Raw genomic sequence first — 12318 nt, forward strand, 5'->3', positions numbered from 1 at the left:
TTAAAATGAGGCATTTTTTGCAATGATTAATGCATTGCATATTATTTTGCTTTGCGAAGCCTTTGATGTTCAGAAACTTGGCAATAGATAATGAATTATGAATTATTTTTCTGCAAACGACAAGATTTTCAGTGGCTGCTGTCATGCTTTGGCACAGGTTTTTTTTAATTGGGGTGTGGGCGACGGCTGCACAATTTTGGGAGGAAAAACTAATATTCGATCTATTCATTTAATTCAAAACAATTTAAATTTAGATTTATTTATTTATTTATCTATTTATTAAAGAAGAGTGGATTTTCTGATAAATTTTCCAGGGATGAGTGGAGAGGTGTTGTAAAAGGATAGTGGGATGTTTGGACGCGTTCTAAGGGATGGGCAGGGCACCTCTATGATGCGGCAGGGGTAAACCAGCGAAAGCTGTCGGACAGAAGAGTGTGTTGTGTCACCCTGACCCGAGTGACATGGCCGCTTTCTGGTGTCCCGTTTCATCTTGAGGGACGAAAGCATGAGCAACTTAGGTGCCGAGGTGCCTAACTTGTTTGGGTGTTTAGGCATTTGGGCTGGCCATGGTCCAAATAATTTTGGCTGTGTGTTTTTGCTAGTTTTTCCCTTTTTTAATTTTCTTTGTTTTTGTATGTGTTTGTCTTGCTGTCAGTCACCCCTCTCAAGGGATATGACCAGGGTAGATAGTAGATAGATAGATTTTCTGCGTTACTTTTGCTTTTTTTGTAAGTACTTGACCCTTGGATACATGATCTGCACTCTTCCATGAGTGAGGTATTAAAATGAGTGGAAGGGAAATTAAAGACACTCGCGGCATCATGTCATAAACTTGCTGTATGAGGAATTCCCAACATATGATAATACAATTTATTTTGTAATTTTAAAGATTTTGAAGAATTTTAAACCACACTTATGCATCCAAGTGATAACACCAGCTCCATGCTTTAAAATTAGATAGATAGATGGGTAGATAAAAACTTTATCCATCCCTGTAGGGAAATCCACACTTCCAGCAGGATCCTTGTGTTGAAAAATAAAATCATAAAATAAAGATATAGAATACAGACGGGTTGATATAGAGCACAGGTGTCAAACAGGCGGCCCGCGGGTCAGATCAGGCCCGCTAAAGGATTGAATCCGGCCCGTGAGACAACACTCAGAGAAGTGCAAGAGAAAAACAAGCTGCAGGTTGAAATATGTCAACTTGATGTTGCCAAAGAAAGGTGCCTCGAACAAAGACACTGTACTTGTATTTATCTCTCTCTCTCTCTCTCTTCCACCCCCTTTCTCCCACTCTCTGTCTCTTTCACTCTCTGTGTCTTTTAACCTCTTTTGCTCTAACTTCATTTTTTTCCTTTTCTCTCTTTTCTCTTTCTCGCTTCCTAGCCTTCGCGCTTTCTTTTTTCTTTTCTCTCCTTCTGTCTTTCTATTTCTCTTTGGATTTCTTTCTTCCTCTCCCTTTCTTTTCCTCCGCTCTCACGACTTTTTATCTCTTTTGTTTCTCACGCTCTCTCCCTCTCTTTTTCTTTGTCCCACCCTCTCTCTTTTCTCTCCCTCTCTTATTTCTTTATCTCTCCTTTTTTTTCTCTTTAATCTACTAGTCCGGCCCCCGACAGAATGTTTGTTCTATCGTGTGGCCCCCGAGTTCAAATGAGTTTGACACCCTTGCTCTACACAGAGTCCCTCCCGGATGACTGAGCTTCTCACCTTAGGTTTTTCAATATGGACCCCCCAAAAAATCATGATATATATTCGTGTTGATTTTTTTTGTTCCACCCTTTGTTGCTCATAGCGTCGGCATGGCAGGCCTCCTATCTTCCCACCACTTATTTTTTTTTAAAATTCTCCAACTCAGCAGCCATTTCTTGTTCCGTCTTCCGACAGGTCTCCAATGTCACTGCGAGCGCTGCAGCGCCAACTCGAGCTGCACGACAGACGGCGTCTGTTTCGTCAATATCCGCAAGACGGGCAACCGGCTGACCACGGAACTTCGCCAATGCGTTCCCGAAAAAGAGCTGTTCCCGCGGGATCGACCCTTCATCTGCGCCCCGTCTATCAAGCACGACAGCGGCCTTTATCCCATCTGCTGTACCACCGATTATTGCAACAAGGACCCCGACCTCACCGTTTTCCCCGGTGAGTCTCGGCACAATCCTGTTCATGGTTTTTGAAAGGAATGGATCTTGTCAGTTTTGTATTAGCACCTTATATAATTCAATCAATTGCATTTGATCCAACCGTTTGGTTAGATTCCAGTAACCTGTGTATCTAAAGAGTAAACCTATGTGCCCTGTTAGGTAGTCATCTATATATAGTCAAATCAAGACATGTTTATTCGTGACGCCCTTAATCACAAAGAGTCTCAAAGAGCTGCACAGATCAAAGACTATTGCAAACTACAGACTATTATGACACCATTCCCTCATCTAAAACCTACATGAGGGCAAGGAAAAACTCAAAAACCTCAGCATGAGTCAAGTTGAGTCAAGTCAAGTTTATTTGTGACGCCCTTAATCACAAAGAGTCTCAAAGGGCTGCACTCACCACAGATTATTGCAAACTACAGACTATTATGACACCATCTCCTGATCTAAAATCTACATGAGGGCAAGGGAAAACTCAAAAACCTCAGGATGAGTCAAGTCAAATCATGTTTATTTGTGACGGACTTTATCTCAAGGAGTCTCAAAGGGCTGCACAGACCACAGATTAGTGCAAACCACAGACTATTATGACACCATCCCCTGATCTAAAACCTACATTAGGGCAAATAATACACACATTATCAACATAAAATATAGGTTATTCATATGCTAAAGAGTAGAAGTGTGTTTTAAGCTTAGATTGAAACATTTCCACTGAGGTTGCAGATCAAATCTCAGGAGGAAGAGCCTTCCACAGCATCGGGGCCTCGATGGAGAACGCTTTCGAACCTGCAGATTTCTTCTTGGCTCTTGGAATCAGGAGTAGACCGGCATTTTCAGAGCGAAGGCTCCGGACCGGAACATAAGGCGAAATTAAATCTGAAAGATATGAGGGAGCAAGTCCATGCATGATTTGGTAAAATAACAAGAGAACCTTAAAATCACATCTTAAGCTAACATGGAGCTAATGTAGGTTAGCTAAAATCGGAGTCATGTGATGTGTCTTAATTAAAAACCTGGTTGCAGCATTTTGTACCAGCTGAAGGCTTTTGATTTTGGACTTCGGAAGACCTGAGAGTAGTGCATTACAGTCATCGAGACGGGAAGTAAGAAACGCGTGAATTATAATATCCGCATCGCACTGAGACGGCAAAGGGCGAATTTTAGCAATATTGCGAAGATGGAAAAAGCTGTTCCAATAATATTCTTGAATTGGACTCAAAATTATTTTAAATGATATATTGTCAGTAATAATAAAACATTATGTACGGATCCCTGCTAAACATATTGAATACAAATGAAAATATTCGCAAATCTACAAAAATAAGTAAATGACAAAACAATGAATAGGTTCAAAGGGGAACAACAACACAATTCCCTGAAAATGCAAAACAATAAAGAAAAAATATGCTTGAGATATGATACATGCAAATAAATGACCAATTTACAATTCTATTTGAACCAATTTGGTACAGATCCCCTGAAAAACATTCAACAAATTAAAAATAAATCAAACAAAAAGCTAAAGATCAGCAGTCTCTAAGATTGAAAGATTGAATGTACTCTGCTTCGGAGCAATCAATATCATTAAAATTAGTCCAATTTTGGCCCATTTTTCTGCTTTTCACACATCCAGTACTTTCTTTCCTCTTTTGTTTTTGGCATTGTATACAATTATTACCCAACACCTATAGAACCCTTTTCGTGTTTGTAAACAAGTGTGACGTACTGAAGCTGTGTGTGGATTGTTAAAGCAGAATGGCAGAATTCATGTCAGTTTATAGCAGCCCATTGACACAAAAAGATCATAGATGGCAACAGCTCAAAATAGCACAAAATGTGTGGTTAGTACATTCACGTAACATGAAGGATTTACAACAGGATTTACTTGCCCAAGACACACCACAGGAAATGGTGCCCCTACCACCTGTTAGGTTAAGGGAAACCATTTGCCAGCAGCACTGTAGCGATTTTTATTTTAGTCATTAAAGTAAAAAAAAAAAAAAAAAAAAACAATATTATGTGCATTGGATTTCATGCTTTGAAGGTATGAAAAAATTGAAAAATTGTCCTTTAGAGTGCTTGAATGGTGCTTGAATTTACCCATGAAATTCTATATGAACCCTGAGTAAGGTTTCTTCCAACCCATGATATTGAACAATCACACAAAACCGAAGCATTCGGAACGATGATTCATGATTTGTTCATCTCAAAAGAAAAATCCTTGCACGATGTTCTCTTTGACATGCTGTTCAATTTCCTGGAACTAACATGTTTTCAAATTGCTTTCTGAGCTTTTTTCTTTAAAAAAATACATTTCAGAATGACTTTTAATTTCCTTTTATTTCCTAGATAAATTGTCCTTGACAGACAGGAGCATTTTTCTTAGAATACGGTGGCTAAGATTGGAAATTCATACAGTGTCAAGAACCGGAACAGGATCAGGACCCAAATGCGTGACGTTTCACACACAAGCCTTTTATTTTCCGGGTAATGGGGAGTCATGCACGTTAGGCAGCAGTCTGGAATGATAGGAAGCCAGAGGCCTACGAGATCGATACCAATTGCCCGAGCAGATATCGGACGGATGCGGTCGATACCGGACAGGAGGGGACAGACACGATTGATAGCAACACAGGATATCGAAATTAAACAGGACAAACTAGACGGGAATGAAACTGGAAACCGATATTAAACAGGACAAAATAAACGGGAACAATACCAGATGGGACGGACAGGATTGATATAAAAATGAAATGGTCTGAAATAGTCTGCATTTATATAGGGCTTTTCAAGTCAATGAAGACCTCCCAAAGCGCTTTACAATTTGCTTCACACTTACCCATTCACACACACACACACACACCAGTAGCAGCCATGCAACCATGCAAGGCGCCTACCTGCTTATTGGGGGGATTAGGGATTCAGTGTCTTGCCCAAGGACACTTCGACATATAACACGGAGGAGCCGGGAATTGAATCTGCGACTTCTTGATCCCAAGACGAGCGCTATACCTTCTGAGCTTAATGCCGCCCAAAACAGGATATTGAAAGTAAAAACAGGACAAACTAGACAGGAACAAAACTGGAAACCTATATTAAACAGGACAAAATAAACGGGAACAATAAGTCGAAACCTACGTCTTGCGGGGCAGAGGTTCGTTGACGGGGCCAATTGGGCGCCATGGCAACCGTGACATACAGTATTTCTAGGTGTGATTTACTACATAACGTTTTGTGGTATACCTCAGTATTTAAGACCGATATTGATTCAACGATAATCATCATCATTCAACTGAAAGCGGGTAGTTTTTCAATAAAATACTATACAAGCTCTTTTTGGTACGTATACATATTATATCGAGAAATCATTGAAGTACTGGTGAAAAATTGGAGGGACTGTTCAAATCATCGGAATGCACTAGGCAAATCAGTATTTCTGGCATCGTGAGTAAAAATGATGTGATGATAAGATATGGTGTAGTGCCTTTTTGCTTGTCATCTGTAACACTTGTGGTCTAGCGATAGTGTTGGCACCCTTACTACTGCGACCTGAGTTAGATAGATAGAGATGGATAGATAGATAGATACTTTATTCATCCCCGTAGGGAAATTCACACCAGCAGTATCCTTGTTTTGAAAAATAAAATTAAAAAAAATGGAATACAGAAATAGCCAATATAACGTGTTGATAGAGAGTATTTAGATAGTACTACGGAAAATTCACACTGTAATAAAAATAGGGTAATATGCAAATGTGGGGGTGGGGTTTATATGGGCTTTTACTCCCCCGGGTGGAGTTCAAGAGCCTCATGGCATGAGGAAGAAATGATAATAATAATGGTATGAGTAAGATAATAATAATGCAAGATCTACGATTGCATATTTGTTTCATCTCCTGTTTTTGTGTCTTCTTTTCCCGCAGTCCCCACTGCCAAAACTCCCTCTTTGGGTCCCGTGGCCCTCGCCGCAGTGATTGCCGGCCCCGTGTGTATCTTCTGCCTGCTGCTGGTTTTGGCATTCTACGTTTGCCACAGCCACCGGGGATTGGGTGCCGGTGGGGCAGGGGCCCACCATCACCACCACCATCGCGTGCCCAATGAAGAGGATCCTAACATGGACCACCCCTTCATCACTGTGGGAGCAACACTGAAGGATCTCATCTACGATATGACCACCTCTGGTTCAGGATCAGGTATGCTGCTTCTGGACTGTTAGAGATATTCCCAAAAAGAATATAGATAGATTCTTTATTCATCCCCGTAGGGAAATTCAGACTTCCAGCAGTATCCTTTTGTTGTTTATTAACAGATGAACAGGATGGCCTCGGGGTGCTGTGTTGTAGTTTAGCCACAGCGGAGTGGATGACGTCACACGCTAGGCCAAATATATATATATCAGTGTTCTGGTTTGCCCGCGTCCCTGCGTCCTAGACGCATCATTTTTGCTGGGGACGCATTGGGTCAAATCAACGTGCGTCCTCGGGACGCAACGTTTTTGACACCAAATTGTCATTATTACCCGATTACTTTTTTTTTTCTAACAAAGATCTACCGCACTCCAAACTTTTCGTCAGGCAGATCCGCCATTGTTGTTTTGGTCTCGCGGTTCGAATTTTCGTCTGCACGCCGATCTCGGCAAACGAGATCTCGTTGTTTCGAGATTACGTCATTGTTGTGGTGGTTGTCGTCGAGGGAAGGTGAAGGCCAAGTATGCCTCCGAAAAAAGTTAGTATTAAGTGAAAATCAACACAAAATTGGAAAGTTCCTTAGTGTCAGTAATAAGTTAAAACTTAATGCAGAAAGTGATAACAACGGCAATAATTCCGGCACGAAAAAACGGCGGAGAAATTGCGAAGGCAAGGAAAACACGTGTGTTGAAGCCAACGATTCGACCAAAGAAAACAAACAAAAGAATACTCCTAACAAGGACTTTTCTGCCAAAACGGACTCAATTATATTCCTAGTTACGCTATGAGGAGGATGATAATGGATTGGACCTTGAGAAGGGATTACAACTATGGCGGGACAGCAGACCACGAAGTATATATGAACTGAAAAATCTGAAATGATACCTGCTTTGTACTACCAATTAACTGTGATGAATAAAATGATGACTCACAACACGCGGTAAGCTTTCTCTCCTGGCTTTGATTTCTTTGATCTCCGGCCAAACGAACATAAAATGCGACAGAAACAAAATGAAAATAAATCCAACCAGCTTGCCGACATCATTTTTGCCGTGTATTCCGTTACTCCCCAAGCCTGCACAAAATGGAGTCATTTTATTCATATTTAGTTTCTTTTGTCTTTTATGAGCATATTTGGTATTGGAGTCATCCAAAAGTAATTGAAAGTAATCAAGTTAAAGTAACCCTACCCAACCCTGCATATTCACATGTGCTTGGAAGAAATTCAAATTTATGCTATTATTTGGTTGATTTACACGAAAAGTGTGTGCTTGTAATTCTTATTCTATATTAAATCACCACGGGATACTTTTAATACTCAGCAGGTCAAGAGGCTAAAACTCCCCTTTTAATTGTATTTTTATGAACTTTGAGATTTGGTTAGTTTTGGTCAAGTTGAGTGTCGCTTTAACATTAAATTATGAATCTGAGTTGGACATTGTTTGATCTCGTCTCGTTCCAAAGTTTGACTCCACACACAGACACACACATACTTTTCCTGGTGGTTCTCTCCTTTGGGATTATGAATTCACTACAGCCCCTTAAATTATAATTTCCCTCTCTCAGAATGAATAATTTATGGATGTTCTCTGGCACTATGTTTTTGTTGACCTTAGAGTTACTCATGTTAATGCCACACTCGAGGTTCAGTTGGATTTTTCCCATTTGCAGTTTAATCAGCCAAATGTCTGACAGTATATTGCGCCGCCAGTTATAATTGCTGTTGAGTGATGCAGTCGTTATTAATGTAGCGCAGGAACGATTTAAAACTTTCATTATTGCTCGTGTAACCTGTGCAGAATTTAAAATAGAAACCCATGAGAAAATAAGAAAACATTTCATATCAGGGCAGCACAGCGGCTGGGTGGTTAGCGTGCTGAACCATGGTGCAGAGGTTCAAGTCCAGCTATCGCAACCTCCCCTTGTGGAGTTTGCATGTTCTCCCCGTGCTTGCGTTGGTGTCCTCCCACATTCCAAAAACATGCATGTCAGGTGGATTGGCCGGTTATAATTGTCACTGGGAATGAGTGAGTTGTCTGTCTCTGCTACTGGCTGGCAACCAGTTCAGAGTGGGATGGGCTCCAGCACCCTGTGGTGCAGATAATCAATATATGGATAAATGGATAGATACTTTATTCGTCCCGGTAGGGAAATTCACACTTCCAGCAGTATCCTTGTGTTGAAAAATAAAATAATGAAATAAAAGATATCTCATCTTATTAGCTGCACCGCTTATCCTCAGTAGGGTCGCGGGGATGCTGGAGCCTATCCCAGCAATCACGGGGCAGTGGGCAGGGGACACCCTGAACCGGTTGCCACCCAATCGCAGGGCACACAGGGACAGACAACTCGCTCGCTCATTCACACCTAGGGACAATTTGGACCGGCCAATCCACCTGAAATGCATGTCTTTGGAATGTGGGAAGAAAACCCACGCAAGCACGGGGAGAACATGCAAACTCCGCACAAGAAGTCCGGTAGCTGGATTTGAACCCACACAGGAGGTTCCCAAGACCTTGGAACTGTGCCGCACACGCGCTAACCACTGCGCCGACGTGCTGCCCAATAAAAGATATAGAATACAAAAATACCCTATATAAATTGTTGACATAGTATTTAAATAGTGCTACGGAAAATACACACTGTCATAAAAATAGGGTATTATGTAAATGTGGGGGTGGGGTTTCATGTTTAATGTTCCTCCCCCGGGTGGAGTTAAAAAGGCCCGTGGCATGAGGAAGAAATGATCTCTTCAGTCTCTCCGTGGAACAAGACTGTGACTGTGTATGTTTGATAGAGATAGATAGATACTTTATTCATCCCCGAAGGGAAATTGACATTTCCAGCAGCATCCCTTCGCTGAGAACAATACAATAATAAAACAAAAAGAATACAATATACAAATACCCAGTGTGACGTGCAAATGCCCACTGTAGCGTGTTATATAGAATAACTAAATAGTGCTACACAGAATACATATTGCAATAAGATTCGGTGGTTCGCGCCTCGGCCGAGACATACCTAATTGGTATAATGGCGGCGCCCTCTGTTGGCTGCGGCTGCATCGACTCGCTACAACGGGTCAGGTGTATCGACATTTCGTTCTGTGTACATTGTTACAAAGAATGACAATGCAAAGGAAATTATTATTATTATTAATATGCAATGTAGGTGGTGTGGTTTACTGTGGGCTTTTACTCTGCCGGGTAGGGTTAAAGAGCCTCATGGCACGAGGAAGAAAAGATCTCTTCAGTCTGACCGTAGTACAAGACAGTGACAGCAGTCTGTGTTTGTCTTAGCATTTTAAATACATTTTTCATATTTGCCAAATGTACCTTAATTTGCACGACAGATTATATTATCACCGATCTCTTTCATGGCCTTCTGCTTTTCCTCTAGGCCTGCCGCTTCTTGTTCAGAGAACCATCGCCAGGACCATCATCCTGCAGGAGAGCATCGGAAAAGGGCGTTTCGGAGAAGTGTGGCGAGGTAAATGGCGCGGAGAGGAAGTGGCCGTGAAGATTTTCTCCTCGCGGGAGGAACGCTCTTGGTTCCGGGAAGCTGAGATCTATCAAACCGTGATGCTGAGACACGAGAATATTCTGGGCTTCATCGCTGCAGACAACAAAGGTGAGCTATTTCCATGCTCTGTACGAGGACATGATTACTATTTCGGGGAGGATAGCAATTGCTCAAAAGTGATTTTTCAAGTGAGGCAATCAATTCAAGGACCCTCCAAATACATTTTTTCCGATTTCGTGTTCATCCGCGTGCGCCAAAAGCTTGGTTGCAGGTGAGCCTTGAGGATGCATAGATAGATACTATATTCATCTTCAACTCATTTGAACTCGGGGGCCACACGATAGAACAAACATTCTGTCGGGGGCCGGACGAGTAGATTCAAGAGAAAGAAAAAGAGAGAGAAATAAATAAGAGAAAGAGGGAGGGAAAAGGAGAGAGGGCGGGACAAAGAAAGAAAAACAGAGAGAGGGAGAGAGCGTGAGAAACAAAAGATAAAAAGTTGTGAGAAAAGAAAGGGAGAGGAAGAAAGAAATCCAATGAGAAATAGAAAGACAGAAGGAGAGAAAAAAGAAAAGAAAGCACAAAGAGTATAAAGAGAGAAAGAGAAAAGAGAGAAAAGGAATAAAGGAAGTTAAAGCAAAAGAAGTTAAAAAGACACAGAGAGAGAAAGAAACAAAGAGCAACAAAGGAAGAGAAAAAGAGACCAAGAGAGTGAAAGAGACAGAGACAGAGAGTGGGAGAAAAGGGGTGGAAAAGAGAGAGAGAGAAAAAAAAGAAATACAAGTACAGTGTCTTTGTTTGAGGCACTTGGCTTTGGCAACATGAAGTTGACATATTTCAACCTGCAGCTTGTTTTTCTCTTGCGCTTTTCTGAGTGTTGTCTCGCGGGTTGGATTCAATCCCTTAGCGGGCCTGATCTGGCCCGCTGGCCGCCTGTTTGGCACCTGTGCCGTAGGGAAATTCACACTTCCAGTGTTGTGGAATAGAGACGTGCTGACATCAGACTTTCGGGAAAGTCTTGGCAGACGAATTAGTACAAACAATTAGAAACGTGCTGACACCAGACTTTCGGGAAAGTCTTGTCAGACGAATTAGTATAAAAAATCCCCATTAAGGGAAGTGTTTGACCTGCCAATGCTTTCTGAGAAAACTGAGGGAAAAACATTTCCGAAGAAGTTACGTAAGCCCTCTCACGGGGCTGAACCCCCCTTTCAATTTTACTCCCTTGAAGCTATAAAAACCCACGCATGTCTAAGATTTTCTGAGGTTTCTCGTGACGCTGAACATCTACCAATAAAACAAGAACTCCCTCTGACGTCGTCTGATTCCTGCATTCTCTGCGAACGAGACGAATTCTCGACCTATATTTCTTCAACACCAGCAGTATCCTTGTGTTGATTATTAACAGATTAACAGGATGGCCTCAGGGTGCTGTGTTGTAGTTTAGCCACAGCGGAGTGGATGACGTCACACGCTAGTCCAAAAGTTCGACGTACCTGCAGCAGATGGAAATCTTTGTGCCCAGGGTTACACCACCTCGTGTTCACGTAAATAGCGAGTCCGCCTCCTCTCCGCTTCCCGCAGGCTTTTGTGTCTCTGTCCCTAACAGCGCTGAAGCCGGGTAGCTCCACATTAGCGTCCGGGATGCTAGACGTGTGCCACGTTTCCGTAAAACACAGCAAACTGCACTCCCTGTTCGCTTTGACGTTTTTCACCAGCACAGCCAGTTCGTAGGTCTTATTTGGTAGAGAGTTCACATTTCCCATGATTACGGACGGTACCCAAGACTTATATCGCCGCTAGCCGCTTAGCCTTAGCTCCGGCTCTGCAGCCACGATAGGGCCCCCCTCATCACGCCTCGAATAAACGCGTTTTTGTGCGTTAAAGCCCTTAACGATAGGATAGAAAGTCATCCAAAGTGTAGTTGTGAAACGGGACGGAAAAAGACCGAAGATAGAAGCAGACACTTAAAACAATAAATCACAAAAAGAGCGAAATAACAGTGAGCTGCTGGAAAGGCTGTAGATCGCGGCGCCTATGATGCATGGTACAAAGTAAACTGTTGCTTTAAGGTGAAGTCGTGCAGGCGGTTGCTGAAGGGAATGAGCAGACAGCTAGACAGTGTGGAGGAGTGAAACTCCCTAGTGATGATGGAGTAGACATGGACATCAGTAAAACACTTAAAGGAGATGTAGGATGCAACGATATCATCTCCTGTTTGTGGTCTTGAGGAGACAAAAATGATGACATAAAGACCATAATCAACAATCATCTTAAAGAAACTTGCAGTGCAGAGCAATGAAGTAATGACTTATTATTCCCTCCACTGACTGTAAACGTGATGCAGTAGAAAAAAACAACGATATCATTAGGATGCGTACCGTAAATTCCGGACCATAGAGCGCACCTGATTATAAGCCACACCCACCACTTTTTGGGTGATTTGCCACTTTTGTACTT

The 12318-nt window shown here is 42.1% G+C and overlaps 1 protein-coding gene across 1 annotated transcript in view; it reads left to right on the plus strand.

Annotated features, from left to right (window-relative positions):
• Nucleotides 1-12318, plus strand: part of tgfbr1b (transforming growth factor, beta receptor 1 b) — a 71080-nt gene that overhangs the window by 39250 nt on the left and 19512 nt on the right. The window contains exons 2-4 of the mRNA XM_088321983.1: nucleotides 1888-2139; nucleotides 6073-6342; nucleotides 9736-9966. Of these exons, the coding sequence (XP_088178109.1) occupies nucleotides 1888-2139; nucleotides 6073-6342; nucleotides 9736-9966 (753 nt within the window). The remainder of the gene's footprint in view (nucleotides 1-1887; nucleotides 2140-6072; nucleotides 6343-9735; nucleotides 9967-12318) is intronic.

The sequence above is a fragment of the Urocampus carinirostris genome, chromosome 18, assembly GCF_059441175.1.
Source record: "Urocampus carinirostris isolate Australia breed hairy pipefish chromosome 18, RoL_Ucar_1.0, whole genome shotgun sequence".
NCBI lineage: Eukaryota > Metazoa > Chordata > Actinopteri > Syngnathiformes > Syngnathidae > Urocampus > Urocampus carinirostris.